This window comes from Ambystoma mexicanum, chromosome 13 (assembly GCF_040938575.1).
Source record: "Ambystoma mexicanum isolate Mex_15411 chromosome 13, UKY_AmexF1_1, whole genome shotgun sequence".
Taxonomy (NCBI): domain Eukaryota; kingdom Metazoa; phylum Chordata; class Amphibia; order Caudata; family Ambystomatidae; genus Ambystoma; species Ambystoma mexicanum.
In genome coordinates this window covers 570469267-570486620 of record NC_090938.1, presented here as the reverse complement: position 1 = coordinate 570486620, position 17354 = coordinate 570469267, and the positions used below count along the sequence as shown (strand labels likewise).

General features: G+C 45.5%; 1 protein-coding gene across 4 annotated transcripts in view; it reads right to left on the bottom strand.

Moving 5' to 3' along the window:
- The window catches only part of SPOP (speckle type BTB/POZ protein), a 646228-nt gene that overhangs the window by 419858 nt on the left and 209016 nt on the right, over positions 1-17354 (bottom strand). For 3 of the 4 annotated variants that reach the window (XM_069634379.1, XM_069634380.1, XM_069634381.1), the window contains exons 2-3: positions 9258-9342; positions 8035-8189 (exon numbers count right to left, since the gene is read on the bottom strand). In XM_069634379.1, the coding sequence (XP_069490480.1) occupies positions 8035-8112 (78 nt within the window). In that variant the 5' untranslated portion in view covers positions 8113-8189; positions 9258-9342. The remainder of the gene's footprint in view (positions 1-8034; positions 8190-9257; positions 9343-17354) is intronic. The other variant, XM_069634382.1, reaches the window with a different exon arrangement.

Genomic DNA, 17354 nt, shown 5'->3' with positions numbered 1-17354 from the left:
GACACTAGACATGATTAACAATTACTGGCAACTAGACCAGGCTATACAGTATATAACTGACAGCCCACAGAAAGGAGAGGTGAATACAAAACACTGACATTACTGTGTCCTAAGAAGTGACCCAAGGAAATAGGAGAAGCAGAATGTTGGGAAAGATCACAGATACTTGTGTATATCAAAGTGCACACAGCTGAAGTACGGAAGGAGTCAGTAGTAGGTAGCAAAGCACATGGGATGCAGGAAGAAGTTACTGACCTGGGTGGACAATGAAGCTGGCCCAATGCCCATAATACCACTGAAGAAACCAGCATTATGTTTCCAGAATGATGGTGCAGTAAAGGTTGGAGAAAACAGTGCAAGTACACAGAAAATTAAGGTTGGGACGACAGTATTACTAGATCACTATTGGGCGTGCAGATCCAAGGCGTAATCCCATTTGCTGAATCAGTGTACATGGCACTTCTGCATCCTCGGGGCCCTGACCTCCCTCAGCAATTCTCCCCAGCTCCTGTCTATCCACAGCACTTGCATCTGCACACTCTCTGCCCTGGACATTCACACTTACACCTCCGTGGCCAAAGTTTGTGTAGCACTCAACATTCCTAGCACTTAATCTGTGCTCATCCATGATCTTGGACTCCACAGCACTTACCCCCTCTTCCCTCTTCCTTGCTGAACTTGCACGTTCTGAATACTCTCAAGGCATAGTAGGTTCGTCTCTTCTATCCCACCCCCCACTGCTCTTAAATGTGTTTCTAAATGTACTTCCCCACCCTTGCTCCCTCCCTGCAGGCGCTTTGAAACGATATTTTCTTATTGTATAAGCACCTAACAAGCAAACAATGTATGAGAAGCTGCCACCCAACTGGGGAGGAATAGGTTTGTTGGTACACATCAATACACCATTAGTAATACCGCAGAAAAACATCAAGACAGAAGACTTCCCAAAAATGGACAATACAAAGATGAAGACGATGTCAGTAGAAGCGAGTAGAGTGAGAAGGGAGAACTACTTCTCATCAGAATCATCACTAGACGATTTACCACCTGAATGACGATTGTTCAGTAGGACGAAGTTGTTCTTTGCGTCAGTAGTTCCAGCTGTACAGACATGCACAAACGCAAAATGGCTCCAGATTACGAGATGGGAGCTAATGCAAAAAATGGCTTCAACGCGATAAAAGCAGCTCCGAGCTGCAAGTTTGATAGCACACCAGAACAGATTGGTTCTAGACCTTCTCACAGCAATGAAAGGAGGAATTTGCGCCAAGATCGGGAGTTCCTGTTGTACATTTGTGCCTGCAAACGATGAAGCAAATGGCACACTGACTGAAGCAGTGACGAGATTGTCGAAAATGCATGCCAAGATGAGGGAAGAAGCCAAAGAAACACGAAAAGACGAAAGCTGGCTGTCGTATATGTTCTCATGGATGCCAACATGGATGGCAGATGGACTAAAGGTATTACTAGGAGCACTAATATTAGTACTACTAGGAGTATGTGTAATAAAGATCTGCATCACACAATGCTGCATGACGACAGAAAACAAAAGGGATGAAGGTGATCGTGGACAAATACAAATGGTGAAGACAAGATTGTAGAGGAAATAAAATAAGGACAGAGATAAAGGAGTGCCCACTGTTCCCAACCGGGATGACATTCGATGATCCCGTGGACAACAAGAGGCACTGGTCGAGATAGGTATGGTGTAACCTAGAAGGAGACTGCAGTTACATGACAGTTTCGATGCACAGGCAAATTACTATGGACATCTTGTTCGAATAACGAAGATCTGGTTACAAACGGCAACAGTAATTAGGTTTGGTTGACAAGTCGACCAGAAGGGGGCACTGAAGAGAGGGTCCCTGGAATGCCCTTCTTATCCCCTATAAATATGACAGCCCGAACAGTCAGCGATGCAAGATGTCAGTCCCTGTTTGGATAGCCTCCAAGAGTGCCAGTGACAAATACGATGTGAGCAGGTATTCGCTCAGACAGCCGTTCAAACATTATCCAGCTATCGTCATCATGGACACAGGGGCCCCAACACTAATTATGGATCCAAACGCCTCCATCGACATGATCGACTAATGGCAAATATCCTGCAGTACTGACATCATTAAAGACACCACGACAGGTAACGCTACCCATGAAGCACACGCGCATTCATGCACGAAGACACAAAAAACATGCTTACACAGTTCTGTAGTTCGAGAACAGATACATGTACATACTGTTGAAAGCTTTTATTTATTTCTCATTAGGCAAACGCAGAAACACAAGGCAACAAGAGATGCAGAGCAATCTTGCAGCAGCCTATTCCAACTAACCGCATGGAACTACAGCATCGTATAAGGAACCTAGAAGAACCAGCATACTACTAACCTATAAGAATAGCACAATATAGACATATAGCAATTATAGCATAACTATAGTAGTTCCATGAGGCCTCAGAACGAAAGGCGAAGCAAAGCAGAATTAGGCTGTGCAGCAAAGCACCAAGCCAGGGCTCGCAGCCAAGGTCAGAGACGAGCAGCACATTCCTAAGCTCAGCGATAAGGAACCATCTGCAGAAAATCCGAATAAATCCTCACTAATTGCTGACCAAGAAAGCTCAATTTTGCGGTCTTCACCCATGTGGTGCAGCCGAGAAGAACTGCCATTTACTCATGGTGAAAAGAGCAGTTCCAAGCGAAGCAGACACGATGCGATACATATCACTTTACAACATTGCAACTCTGCAGGCACTCTCAAAGGCAAAGTGGCAATACTGATGGCTACAATGGGAACACAGTCTCATCACCTTGAGAAGATGCACTGAGAACATAGCTGGGTCCCAGGGCTGCGGAGATCAGCTCCTGCCAATCAGGGAACAGAAATCCAAGGGTGGTTGACAAAAGGCAAGGGCCAATGGTAATCCTGCGAACTTCAAGGGTCAGGAAACCCCACCCGACATGCGAGGGCCAGTTGAATAACATCTATATGTGCCAGCTATATGGGGGGGATACCACCCAAACAGACAGGCTCTTGGGTTTTTGGGGGAAGAGTCCTGATTTGTGATGTCAATGAATCAAAACCCCCTGACACAGGCTTAGGGGCCGTGATTGCTGGAGAATTATTTCCTGTATGATCCCCGTCTGTTATGGAAAATAAAGGCCAGTTCTAACTTGCCCTTGGCTGAGTCCTCAGTTTGTATGCTGGGCGAGGGTTCTTGGGTCCTGGGTGCTCTGAACGGTGACTACCTAGTGTGAACCTCAGTCTCCTCTGGCATACCTACACAAGAGCATCCAAGGTGTGTCGGTCGGATGGGAGGGAAGAATGGAGAGGGAAAGAAAGTATCAGAGGTTGCGAAAGTGTGCAGCGGCCACATCAGGGGAGTCAAGGCCAATATTGAAGTCTGAGGAGAAGCTTGGAGGTGGAGGCCAGGAGGGAAGAGGCAAGGCCAGACCACTGAAAGGACGAGGGAGACTGGGCCAGGGGCCTTTAGATGGTGGCCAGAGTCAGCAAGAGGAGAGGAGAGATGCCAAGCGAATTCTGATCCTTAATGAAGTGTTGATGGCATGAAATGCTTTGTGATATTGCCCCATTCTTTTTTGTAAAGGTGAAGGTACTTTGCTGCAAGAAGCAGGGTTTCTCATCTCAATTGATTTGGTAAAGTGCTTTCTCTTCTGCATTACGGATTCACTCAGACAGTAACATTTCTTTAATTTAAGGATTTCTACTTTGTAGAGGAAGATCTGCCAATCTTGTCGCATGGGTTGTGTTCCCACCATGCTTTTCCAAATATTCACTTTCTTTTTTTCAGTGTGGTTATTAGGCCTTCACAAAAGGTTGCATTGAGTGTGTGGCCTGCTGTGTTCGTTCCTTTGACCATTTGTTTGAGGGGAAAGCTAGCCATGTATGAGGTCAAGCTTTTAAGTCCTAGCTATTCGGTACTCAAACCAAATGTCATCAATGGACCGTTCGATGATGCTAGATTAGCAATTACGCCTGCAAAGTTTTCTGCAAAGGTTGGGTTGGATAACGGCAATCTGTAAATGAGTAAGTAGGAAAGGTTGGTTTGGTAGTTAAGTATGAGATGGATTACAAGTCCCTCAGTCTGGAAACTCCATTTTATGTTTAGTGAAGATTTTCAGGTGTTGTGTGCGCCAAGGCAATATCCTCTTTTGCCAGTCCGGTTGACTTGGACAAGTATGAAAGTGATGAGGATGGATTGCTTTTATTACGTTGTAATCATCCAACAACAAGGTTTTTGTTACAAAGGGCATATTGGTACTTCCTTTGCTAAAAATCTCAGTTCTGTGTTTAAAGATGGAGCAGGCCTTCATTATACTGCTGAGTATCAGGTTTGCTGCTTCTGGATCACGTTTCAGTGTCATTGGATGGACCACCTGAAGTTCCGGAAGCAGCTCAAGACCTTCCTTTTTTCTACTCTGCTTACTGCCCCCACCCACCCACAGCTGACCTACATGTCTGCCGCGCTGACTGGTTGTTTTGGTACCCTCAGTCTCACTGGGTACCAGGCTCCTCCATGATCAATCTCTCATGCACTGCCTCTGGGCCTACTGTGCACTTAGGGGCTGTAACCTCTACAGTCTCTTGCCTCCTTGCACTTACCCAAAGCCACGCCCGCCCTGATTGCACTTCCCCCTCCCTGGCAGTCCCCACTCTCCCTTCCCCCTGTACTTGGCGTCCCACTTGCACAATCTGAATGACACAAGGTCTAGTAAGATTGTTTGTCTTGTCCTCCCTGGGTCTTCCTTGTCTTGTCGCACCTAGAAACACTTGTGTACAGGCGCATTATAAATGGCATATCATGCTGATTCGACGTTGTGTGCGTGAGCTCAAGTCAGTTTTCAGATGATTGGTTGTGGGGGTGGGGGGGTTGTCAGCTGCTTAGAATAGAATATTTAGCCATTCAAAAGGGTCCAATAGGTTACAGGTAGGGTTGTTTAATTTACCCGATTCTAGCAAGAATGCAGCCGTTAGGTGGTCTGCAGTGATGAAAGGATGAAGGACGTGTATAGGTGAGCATCTGTGCCGTATGTGTGAGGCAAGGTTCTGAAGGTGATCTAAAACGGTTTTGAGTTGCCCATTTGTGCGGTTGTGTTGGGGGGGGGGTTGGGGGGTCATCAATGGTTCTGGTTCTTGTCCTCATGAATCTAGTTCCTGAGCAGTTTCGTGGGGTGTGCTCCACGAAAGGCACAGGGCATGTTTCAGGGTAAAGAAGTAGCGTGAAACAAAGCATGTTTTGGATCACACTTGAAGTCTTTTTCTCCCCAGAGACACGCATTTCGTCATTGCTCAGTTTTGTACATCTGAGCCAGTGGCAGGATGGGTGGTATTTGCAGTATTGGTGGTGCACCTGTAGGTTGGTTAACTTTTGGCTCTGCTAGCCTTCCTTGAGCACTCTATTGTTAGTGCACCGGGTCGTACTGTTAGGTCTGAGAAACAAAGCTGCTGATCTAATTTTACCATCGCAAGCTCTTAACCAAGGGTGATTAGGTTCGTGGAGCGAAAAATTTAGATTGCAGCATGCTTTTACTCTAAGGAAGTCTCTGTAAAAATATTCAATGCAATGCCTATATGTGACTGCAGAGTATGATCTAGAAAAAATTTGGCACACCTTTCCAGAGGTAGTTAAATGTGTGCCAGGGTGTAAAACAATGCAATGCCTTCAGTTAGAGGTATTTAGGTGTGGGCAACACCGCACACAGCATCTGGCAACATACTTTGAATGGGACACAAAGTTATGGCAAAATATTATACAAAACTGAGTAATTCAATGTGCCCTCTAAAGGAAACCTAGACGGAGTACACTGCAATGCGCTATTACAGCGACACCCAATTACAAAAACACAGGCGAGAAATAAAACACTCATATGAAACAGCCAAAGATATAGGAACAATGAAGCATGCCTTCCAAAGAGAGACACGTGTAGAAAACCGGTACACACTCTCTCTGAAGGAGAATCGTTGGGAACAGTTTATTTTGATTTCAATTAGCAGAGAGCTGGATATTTATCGTTTAGGAATAATGGTATTCTTCTCTTGGCCAAAACTTGGAACCTTTATTAGCTTAGTGTAGTCTACAGACAAAAGACTCATTGAGATGAGGATTGAGACACTGCTAGTGGCCATATCATTTGGAAATTACTTTTTTGTCTAGTGTACTGGGGAGAAATGATGACTTATTAGGATAGGTTTTAGACATTTTGGTTGTATCATAAGGGGAGCCTCCGGAGCACCAAGGAATCATCAAATAATTTAACCCAGCCCAAGACATTCTTATTCACAGGGTCCTATTTATGTGTATAGTCATGTTAGGAGTTTATTAAACCGGAATCCTTAACCCAGTCTAATTTTGACCTGAAGACTGTTATGAGCCATTCTTAGCATCTACATTGTATCATTTTGAGTTCCCGACACCAAGCAGTGAAAGGGTTCCTCAAAAAGGAACTGGGAGGGGCATGAAACTAACCTCCAATATACCTTAAGGACAAGGAGGACTTGCACTGCGGAAACAAAAAAAAAAAAAAAGACAGCAGTGCTCTTACGCTCCTGCCAGCGTCTGCCATTTGGTGTACACCAAATCTGGTGGTACATGGAGAAGCTCAGGAAAGTGACCTGAAAATGTCAGTGGTCCAGAACCCATGGAAGATGCGAGTCCTAGTGTTCTCCCATTATTAGCCACAGCACGGGGGATCTTCTGGCGTTTTCCCAGACTTTGTATGTTTTACCAGGTACCTAATGGCTCTTTAGAATTTAGCCAGTCGAGGAGGAACACCTCCGGGCCTGCAAAGATTTAGATTCTACACAGGAAACGTCAAGGTTACCCCAGTAGTAGCAGAAACACAAGGGTCCCTCAGAAGCAATGATCCACAGGAAGGACTCGCCATGCCGAGGTTTCCACTAAAATGAAGGTGCCTGCTTACGTGACTCTTCTGAAGATTAAGAGAGCTGCTGTGGAGGACGTAGAGGAGTAGTACAAGCCATATTCCCCCATGGACAGAACCAACAGTATGAGGAGAGGGGAATGGGACGTAGGAATATTGAATTTTCGTAAGGCAATTTTAATCAAGTAGAGGGCACAGTATCCAGGAGACCGCGTCATCATAGTTCATAAATCTATTGTGTAGGTTAAGGGTAAGAGAAGGAATCATACAAGGTTCATTAAGGCCATGTCTTTTATGCAAAGCCCACTTTCTCATAAGATCTTTTGCAGATCACTGAGTAGAATGTTACTTAGAACCTCGGATCCATTCAACTCCATAGTTTCACGTAGTATAAAAGTAATCCACAGTTGCAGCTTCCACAGATGTAACACAAGAGAGAACTACCTTCTTTAAAGAGTAGAAACTAAAGCCGCAAGTGTAGGTTTGGCAGGCACCATGAACCAGAACAGGAAATGTGTAAAAAGATTGTTTCAGCCAAAAATAAAGCATGAAATATAAATAAGTGAAAAATAATTAAGACCAGACACACGACAAATGCATAGAATTAGGTTACTAATAAGGAAGCGTACAGGGAAGTTGAAGTCCTGATCACGGAACAGTCGGCCATAAACATGGTAATGTTGAAAGGCCCAGAAGCTGCCCTAACTTAATTCAGATGTAATGTTTAATCCAGTATTGCTGTCGAACAGTCCACAAACAGAACGCCAAAAACAACGTTACAAATGAAAACCTAGCAAAATGGTTAGTGAAGATGAACACATCACTGGGGTGGGGAAAGTGGAAGATACGATGGTCTACGTGCATTCTAGAAGGGAAAAGCATGTAGCAGGTATGGACTTCACATGGACTTCTAAAAACGCACAGCACGTCTGGCTCAACCACTGCCCCACAAGAAAAGCAGACATTTCTATACAATGAGAATTGATGTGGTCACTGCTCCATCCAACAGTTTATACTGTACTTATGAATAACAGAATCTTGGCAATATTCATAGCATAATGTTTTTGCAACATTCAAAATTATGACAACCAGATAAATCAGGGGGCTTGTGGGCGACTGTGGTGACCAATTCACCTACCTGTGTGTAACACCAGCTTTCTGCAACCGGCCCACTCGACATTTCTGCCGGCGGCGGGGGACTCGGCACCCGTGACATCGCCAGCTTGGAGGCTGCACAGGGATCCACCGTGCAGGGAACGGATAACTTTGGAAACCTTCCTCCGATTCCTCACTCTGTCATACAAAAAAAGCCTGTCAGCATTAGGCCTTCTAGGACATGCACCCTTATTCAGACCATGACATTCACATGAACCATTTTTGCAGAGTCGGGATATCGGAAGATCTGGACAACCAGGCACACTGGCAAGAACCTTATGCACCCACCCTGAATTAAGATAATACAGCCAACAAACATCCATCAGAACCACGTTCTGCATCATCACACATGACTCAACAGGTGCCTTTGGCTGCTGGAAAGAGCCTCGCGATACAACATGAGCAAACATCTGTGTCCCAACAAATGGCGCATTATTGTCAGAAATAGTCTGCCACTAAACCCAGTACTGTGTGCCATCCCACATCTCCAGCTGTTAATCTGGGAATGGGCTACCAGAGCTCTGGCTCAGCATTACAGCAGTGACATTTCCCCCACGCTTCCATTTAAAGGTTACAATTCTTGTCGGAAGTACAATGCTGCATATGCCAACCAACAACGTCACCTGCTGAACGGTGTCCCAATGCATGAGAAGGGGGGAAAAGCACAACCAGGCGGGGATATGGGGTTAGAGAATGAAGAACGTTTCAAGAAGGGTTAAAATGGCAGATGACGATTGCCAAAACAGACATTTGAAAGAAAAGAAAAACGCGTTTACTGGGCCAAGGAATCAAACGACACTAAATCAGGAGGTAGATTAAGGGAGTGACTCGCCCAAGCAGGGCTAAGGAGTAAGGGAAGCAGGGTATCGAAGGACTAAGACCAAGATAGGGCCATCCAGACCAGGAAATTCTCGAAGACTCTACACCAAGCACAGGTTAGAAACAAATGGGGACAAATCAGGCTAGCAATCAAATGAGACTGAGCCAAGCAGGATTAGGATGGTAGAGATGATGGTAAGAAGCTCTGCCATAAACTAGACACAAGACAGGGGGCGGGTGGAAGCAAGTCAAGGAAGCACTGGGTGGAAAACAATGGGAAACAGAAGGGCATGACATTGGGTGACCTTCCAATATACAAACAGATGCAACATGCAAACATTCCCTTTCAGAAATTAGGGAGGAACGAGTCCAATAAACTACACTTACCTGTATCAGTTGCAAAAAACAAAGGTCAGTACAGGTGACAGGCGAAGGAGAAGGGACAGGGAGCTCCTGGAGGGGTCGTCGGATCCTTCAATTTAAGAGAGAAACAAATACATGACCAAAAGGAACTGCTAGCATTAAACATCCCTATAGCAGTACCACCCCACAACTACAAACAATAGAGCCTTAGTGCTCAGAGAAAGTAGAGAGATGGGTTTTCCCTCTCACGATATTATAGTCGCAGGTGAGACGGTGTGAGTGTGCTTGGAGACTCAAAGGTAGTAAAGGGGAGCTAAACTGTGGCTCGAGAACTAGGTACCCATTGGGTGAATGGGGGGGGGGGGCGATAAAAATCCACTTGACAGTTCAGATAATGAGCATTGTAGGAGGCCCCAATTTGTAAAAAAAACATATATCCCCAGAATCATGTTCAAAACGCCTGTGCCTTATATCCAAGAAAGAAATGGACGCTTCCGAACAACTGCAGCGAGCACAACATCTTCAGGCCGATTACCCTTTCTTTCCTCCAACAGGAACAGAGTGACTGCGGCGCTCGGACGTTAACCAATCAATTCCATACTGCGCAAAACCAGAGTGCAAGAACCAAACGAAAAGTCGACCAGTCAAACTTTTACCAATTCTAGTCTCCCATCTGGGAGCCTGTAGAGGGCTTCGTTAAAGCAGCCCCATGGAAATGTTTTTCCTACCACAGGATTCTAGGTCACTGCACACATCACAGTGATACCGCTGCCTGCATCATAGTGCTGGCGCCCTGGCTGACTCGTTACCAAGGTGCATAGATACAGCTCCGAGCCTGGTATTCAGCCATACCAACAGAGCACTTTCCAACAATAGGTCAGCAGCAGATGCCTAGAACTACCATCAATGCTCCCCTACATTATCTTATTGTAAACTATCCGACCCCTGGGCAGTGACCCCATAATGGTCAGCCAACCAACACAAACAGTTAAGGACAATGCCTCAATGAGGAATGTTCTTTTCTATCTTCGGGTTCTAACATCCACTCACGGAAAATCACCCCAATCTACAACTAAAACGAAATTCATCCACTGATGCCATCACCAAATGAAGCGATCAATGGATAGCCTGTTCACCTTCTCCTGGGACAACTGCTATCATAGCCAAGAAGACAAAGTGTACGATTTTAGGATGCTTTGCCATTATGCCTTATAGCAAAGTGTTCCATATTGCCTACCAGAGAAACAAAATAAAGACTGGGCTTCTTCTACATTCACATTTGACTCCAATAGGATAGTAAGTAGTAAACTGAGAAAGCAATTAGGAGACATTTTAATGCATTATGTGCTTTATGAATAACGAAAACGTCCATTACCACTTACTGGGCTAAAAATATTTGCCAACACGTAGGATTCTCACCGTATTAACACCCTATTCCATAGTCCCCATTCCTCCATACTACAGGTACATCTGTTCCATTTCCTGGCGACTGATGTTCCAGTTACATGGAGGAAAGCTTACGAGACAGGTTAACATAACTCAAATGTTTAAACCGCCTTCATAGCTCATACAACATTTCATAGCTCATACAACATATAGCCCTAAAATGTATTAATGGGGCAGACACTTTAAGACAGACTTTAAAATAATGCATTCAACGTGTACTGTTATTTTGTATTACATCACCTAAGCCCTTTAACCTAAACACCTGAGGGACAGGGCCTTAGCAGCAAAGTGTTCGTAAGCCCAGAAGCTCAACCAATGACGAGGAAATGGTGCATTTCCTGCCCTAGCAGGCCGGCTAACCACAAACGGTCAGTTGGCAGCTTTTAGCATTGCACAGTTACATCTTATCTGATGCGCTCAAACTACAGGACGTCGCCATCTAACAAGCAATGGTCATGTGGCCACACTTTACATTTCCAAAGTCCCATAGATTACAATTAGAGGCACCGGCTAATGGGCAAGATGTCACCTTTCGATAACAGAAGGCCTTCTAGCATAGCTTGGAAATGAATGTGTTTCTGTAATGTTACAGAGTTCTGATGTACCACTCTTTACAGTTGAAAAAAGCAGCTAATCCACACATGCAGGGTGACCATTTTGCTGTTCATAAATATTTAGCCCAGCACACCAGTAGAGGAGAGACAGACACAAGAAGGGCCAGCAAACTTGCTTGCTCATTGAAGGCAGAAGGGCGGGGGAGGAGGAGTAGCAGCAGAAGAGAATGACAGCCAGTTCCAGCCAAGCAGAGCCTGTCAACCCCAGAAGGAGCTGTTAGCTTTGAAGCAAGCTCCTCTCTAAACGTGAGAGATAATGGATTTCCCTTTGTGCAAAAGAGACTTGAAGCATAGTACAGCAAGAGATATGCATTTCCCATGCTTTTGAACAAAACACCACTTGGTCAATTATCTAACCATTCAATATGCTGTTTGCTTGCATGACAATCTTGTTAGTAGGAATAATCGTATGTTGTGTTCCATCGGATTTCGTTTTAGCGTATTTAATAAGGATAAGAAACCACTGAAGATAGGTGATCATATTAAATGCATTAAAATGACACTTGTCAAGTATATTTCAGTGTAACGAGTCAGAATGTTATACCTGAATGAGTCCAAGAACCCTAATTTCCTGAGTGTGTATGTTTAATTATGTTAAGCACATGAGCCCAGGTTTGCCTTGTAGCGCCGAGAGACGGCCCAGGTTGTTTTAAACATAAATGACTGATGACCAGCAGTTCTCTGTCACAGCCTCGAGAGAGGTGGAGATAAGGGGCATGTGGTCGAACCTAATAGGCAATCACGACAGGTGTCACCCACAAAGATAGGACTCCTTAAGAGATGGAGGAAGGATAGCTCAGCGGCAACACGTTTGTCTTTGAAGCAAGATAACGTGGCCGAACACAGGTTCAAATCCCAATCCCGTGCTTAGAAATCACTCCCTGGTATTAAGAGTGTTATAAAGGAACAATAAAATAAATAAAAATAAAAAATGACAGTAGCCTTGCTAATAACCCCATGCACCAGTCAGAATAAGTGTCGCGGGCAAAGATATTTTTTTTCTAAAAAGCTTTAATAAGAGGTTAGGTGGTTACAGAAGATGGCCCATCAGTAAATAATATTCCTATCCATTGCAGGACCACCATGCACGATTGGCTGAGGTCATCACACTCAGGGACCAAATATAAACTTTACAGTAGAGATTGCGCAAGTGGGAGGTCTGCCCGCCAAATCATTATTCACATATTTGAAAACCCCAGCCAACAAGACAAATCTTGTCAACTGGTTTGGAGGTAATCTAGTTTATCCACAAATGCTAGGCATGGACCATAAGCCACACTCAACCGGTCATTCAAATGCTTAGCCTGCTTTCATTCAAATCGCAGGGGCCCCTTTTTACAAGCAGACTATCAACTCCTGGCTGCACATTTTGCCACTCTACGTAACCTTGCATTACAATATGCTGGATAACATGGCATGTCGCCTTCCCAGCTGCCACAAGGACAGACACAGGAGGAGTGCAGCTACAGACATTGAGAATCATATTAGGGTCATGCCCTTCCAATAATTAGGACATACCAAAGTGGTATTCAGAAAAGCTAGGACAGCTGCAAGCCACCTATCCCAAGGTTACACCATGGCACAGGGCCCTTGCCATGTTTCTTCCCTCTGGTTGCACACTGCCTTTAGCAATCGGTGACAGCTGGATTTCGATTTATAGCTGGCTTCATTTAAAGCAGTTAGGCACTCAGTTTATCGCATCTTTAGTATCAATATTGGCAGACATAATGGGAACACAGGGTGCTGCTGTAGCCATGAACTTAGGCTTGTCCATAGCATCCAATAATTATCAAATTGTTCGGAGCATAATTCTACCTTTATTGAAAGGAGAGCCTGCAAGATTAGAAGTTCATAGAAAATTGAATGAGCAAGGAAAAAAGGGAGCACTTTGGGTACATAGTGACTGCCACTTAGCTCTCACTAGGCAGGAGACCTGCAGGAGGCACAGAAACAGTTTAATAAATATAGTAAGCCAGACAAGGAGACACCCCTGCAAGGGAGACCATCGAGAGTAAGGGGATCTTTTCAAGGTAAAAGGGGCGATACAACATAAACAGCTTCCCTCGATAAAGGAAGCAAAATACCCAGAACATGAATCAAAGAGTGAGAAAGCTACAGGAGAAAGCGACACCCAGGCTTCCAGATAAGGTTTGTAGCAGGCCTTCCTATGCATGAAAATCTTGTAAATAGGAGCTTTATTATTTTCCTGTGTACATTTACCACAAGCTTAGAGCAGAGGGCAATGCAAAAGTCAGGTTACTTGACAGAAACCAGAACGCTTTTGTATTTCTCTGAAGCCTTTCAAAAAAAGAAACTGAACACTGATAAAAGGAATGGTTTATTTCCGTCCCGCTTCTGCTGTGTAGTGTGTAGATGCTCATAGAGCAAACAGAAGCACTGTGCATATTTATTTTCCTAGCACGTTAGGAGTGTATGATTAGTACGATGGAAAACTAAGTTGCAATCGAGACGAACAAGTTCCTCCCACATGTTCCTCATCTTTCATATTCAATATCCAACTTCAGCTGCTTTGTGGGGGGAAAAACCAATTCAGCAGAGTGTGTGCTGTGCGTCGATGCAGTCGACTCGATGTCCCTCGAGGGCCTCTGTCTCAAGGATGTCAAAGATATATAAAGCATGCGCAGCACCCGCTGGCTTCAGTTGTTTTTTCATGCCATACTCCAGTAGAACTACCTGCATCAACACAGGTTTGACTGTACTAGGCTCTGAAGAAGCCAAGGCTGGAATAGCATGGGAAATTCTCATGCGGGGTAGGCTGGGAGGGCGATTAGGAATACGTGGGAGGAACATCCAGTCCAAAGAACGTTACTAAGGTTAAGTAACTTGTTCTTCAAATGGATTGTCCTTGCACGTATTCCTCATCTTTGATGGACTCACAACAGTGTTTGTTCTGGTGGAAGGAGTAAGAATTTAGCCATCAATGGTTTCCATGAACAGAATGGAGGACAGCTTTTCCAAAACTTCCATCCTGACTTAGGGAAGAATCAAGGCAGTAATACTTTGTGAAGTTATGTGTTTTAGACCACATAGCTGCCTCACAAATAGGAACACAGGAAAATAATAAAGCTCCTATTTACAAGATTTTCAAGCATAAAAAGGCTAGGTAGGTGAACTGCTGATAAACTCCTCCTTGAATTGCCCAGAACCAGAGCTACATTGCTTCTCTGCTGCACAGTGGAAGTGACCCTATGCCTCCTCTCTCGCTGAGGTAGTACATGGCCACTGTGTTGTCTGTCATTATCGGGACATTCTTTCCCCGTACAGAGGGCAGAAAAGCCTTCAGCACCAATCTGATTGTTCTCGGCTCCAAAAGATGGATGTGTAGTTTGGAAACCGAGGGAGACCAACGATGGCCGACTCGGTGTTGGCTCCCCACCCAATGGGTGAGGCATCCATCACTACTGTTATGTCCGGCCTTGGTTGCCAAAAAGGTTCTCCCTTCAGAAGGCTGGCCTCGCAGGCCCACCACATAAGATCCTGTACAACCCTGCTTGGAATCTGAAGTAGGTTTGACATGTTTCCCGAGAACTGAGACCATTGTGTCCTGAGAGCCCTCTGAAGGAATCTCATTCTAAGGCGAGCCTCTGGCACAAAAAAAATGCAGGATGCCATAAGGTCAAAGTCGAAGGCCGGGAGACGATGGGCACTCTGAAATTTGGTAACCATCTGCAAAATGTCTTGAGCCCCCACCTCGGGCGGCAAGCCCTTTCCCAAGGCTGTATCCAATGCTGCACTGATGAACTGGATCTTTTGAGATGGTGTCATGTGGGTCTTCTTGTAATTGAGGGAGAAGCCCAGTCTTTGGAGAGTGTGCGGCAGGTGACAGATGGTCCAGGTCTTGTTCAAGGGAACACGCCCTGATCAGCCAATCATCCAGGTAGGGGTAGACGTGAACCCCCCCTCTCCTGAAACTCGCTGTCACCGACATCAGTTTGGTGAAAACCACTGGGGCAGAGGTCAGGCCGAAGAGCAGAACTTGAAACTGATAACGAGAACCGCCAACAGCGAACCTCAGGTACTTTGTGCTTGAGATGGATTGGCACATGAAAGAACAAGTTACTTCTTACCTGGTAACGTTCTTTCGACGGGATGTTCCTCCGACGTATTCCTTATCTTTGATAATACGTTTCCAGCTTGCAAGCCTCGGAAATTCTTTCTGTAGAGGGCGCTGCGCATCGACGTCCGCCGAGTCGATGTCACTCGACGGCCACCGTCTCGGCGCCGACGTCACCATGCCCATAAATAGCCACGCGCTGCGTCCGTTGCTCAGTTCCGTTTTGTAGCATAAGAAAAGACATGCCTGAATCGGTTAGTAACCTTGAAGGAGCGAAAGCTGCAACCACAAGGGAAGTTATCACTGCGGGGATGGATGGGAGGGGCGATAAGGAATACGTCGGAGGAACATCCTGTCGAAAGAAGGTTACCAGGTAAGAAGTAACTTGTTCTTCGAAGGGATTGTGTCCTCAGACGTATTTCTCATCTTTGATAGACTCCCATAGCAGTGGTATGTAATGGAGGAGGGAGTGATAGTGTTATGTATCCCTTTAGGGATGGACCGAATGTAATACGGCCTTGCCAAATTTTGTCTCTTGAGCAATGGAGGAATCCAGATAGTAAAATTTTGTGAATGTATGTGCGGACGACCATGTGGCAGCCGCACATATGTCCCGGACCGGTACCCCTCTCTGGAGAGCCGAAGAGGCTGCGATACCCCTGGTTGAATGAGCCCTGAGATTTTGGGGTGGCTCTTTCCCTGCTAGTCTATAACATTCCAGGATGGCCAAAACAATCCACCTGGAGATGGTTTGTTTTGTTATGGGTAGTCCCAACTTGTGACCTGAGTATCCTACAAACAGTTGGTCTGCTTGCCTGATCCTAGCCATTCTGCTGATGTAAAAGCTGAGAGCTCGCCTAGGGTCCAGCCTGTGTAGCCTTTCCTCCTCTGTCCCCGGATGGGGAGGAGGGTAGAATGAAGGCAAGGTAATTTTCTGAGTAATATGGAATTCAGAAACCACCTTTGGGAGGAAATTAGACTTCACCTGTAGGACAACCTTGTCCTTGTGGAAGATTGTATGTGGGGGGTTTACAGGAGAGAGCTTGCAGCTCACTCACCCTCCTAGCAGATGTTAGTGCTACCAGTAGGACAGTGTTAAGCGTGAGAAATCTCAATGCGCAAGAGTGAAGAGGTTCGAATGGAGTGCCCATTAAGAAGTTTAAGACTAAATTTAAGTCCCATAATGGAACCTGGAATGGTTTTGGAGGGTAAACATTAGTTAGACCCTTGAGAAATTGTACCACTAGAGGGATTTTGAAATACGATGGTTCCTCCGCAGTGCGCTTGAAGATAGAAAGCGCTGCGAGATAGCCTTTTACAGTGCCAACTTGAAGGCCTGAGTTTGCCAAGTAGAGTAGAAACGATAACACCGTTGGTGTACCACATGAAAAAGGGTCGATATTCTCTTCCCTACACCAGCTGCAAAACTTGTTCCAACGGCAGCGGTATAAGACTTTGTTGCTGGTCTTCTGGCCGAAAGCAACACCTCCATGATGTCATCAGGGAGATCCCAATACTTGTACCTCAACCTTTCAGAAGCCAAGCGTGAAGGTTGAGGGTTCTGGTGTCTGGATGGAGAACCGGACCTCCCTTCTGCGAGAGAAGATTCTCTTTGAGTGGAAGACGGATTGGAGGGCAGATGGACATATCTAGAAGGTCCGGGTACCACGTTCTCCTGGCCCAATCCGGGGCAATTAGGATCATGGTCTTGCAGAATCTTCTCAACCTCCTGATCATTTGAGGAATAACAGGGACTGGTGGGAACGCGTAAAGGAGTGGAAACTCCCAGTCCACTACGAACGCATCTCCTAGAGCTCCTCTCGGGGGAAATTCCCTTGAACAGAACAGATCGCGCTTCCTGTTGGTGCTTGTGGCGAACAGATCCACCTTAGGGGTTCCCCAAAGGGCGAAGATCTCTTGAAGGACTTCCTGAGCTAGCTCCCACTCGTGGGAGACTGTGCTCTGCCTGCTCAGAACGTCCTCTGT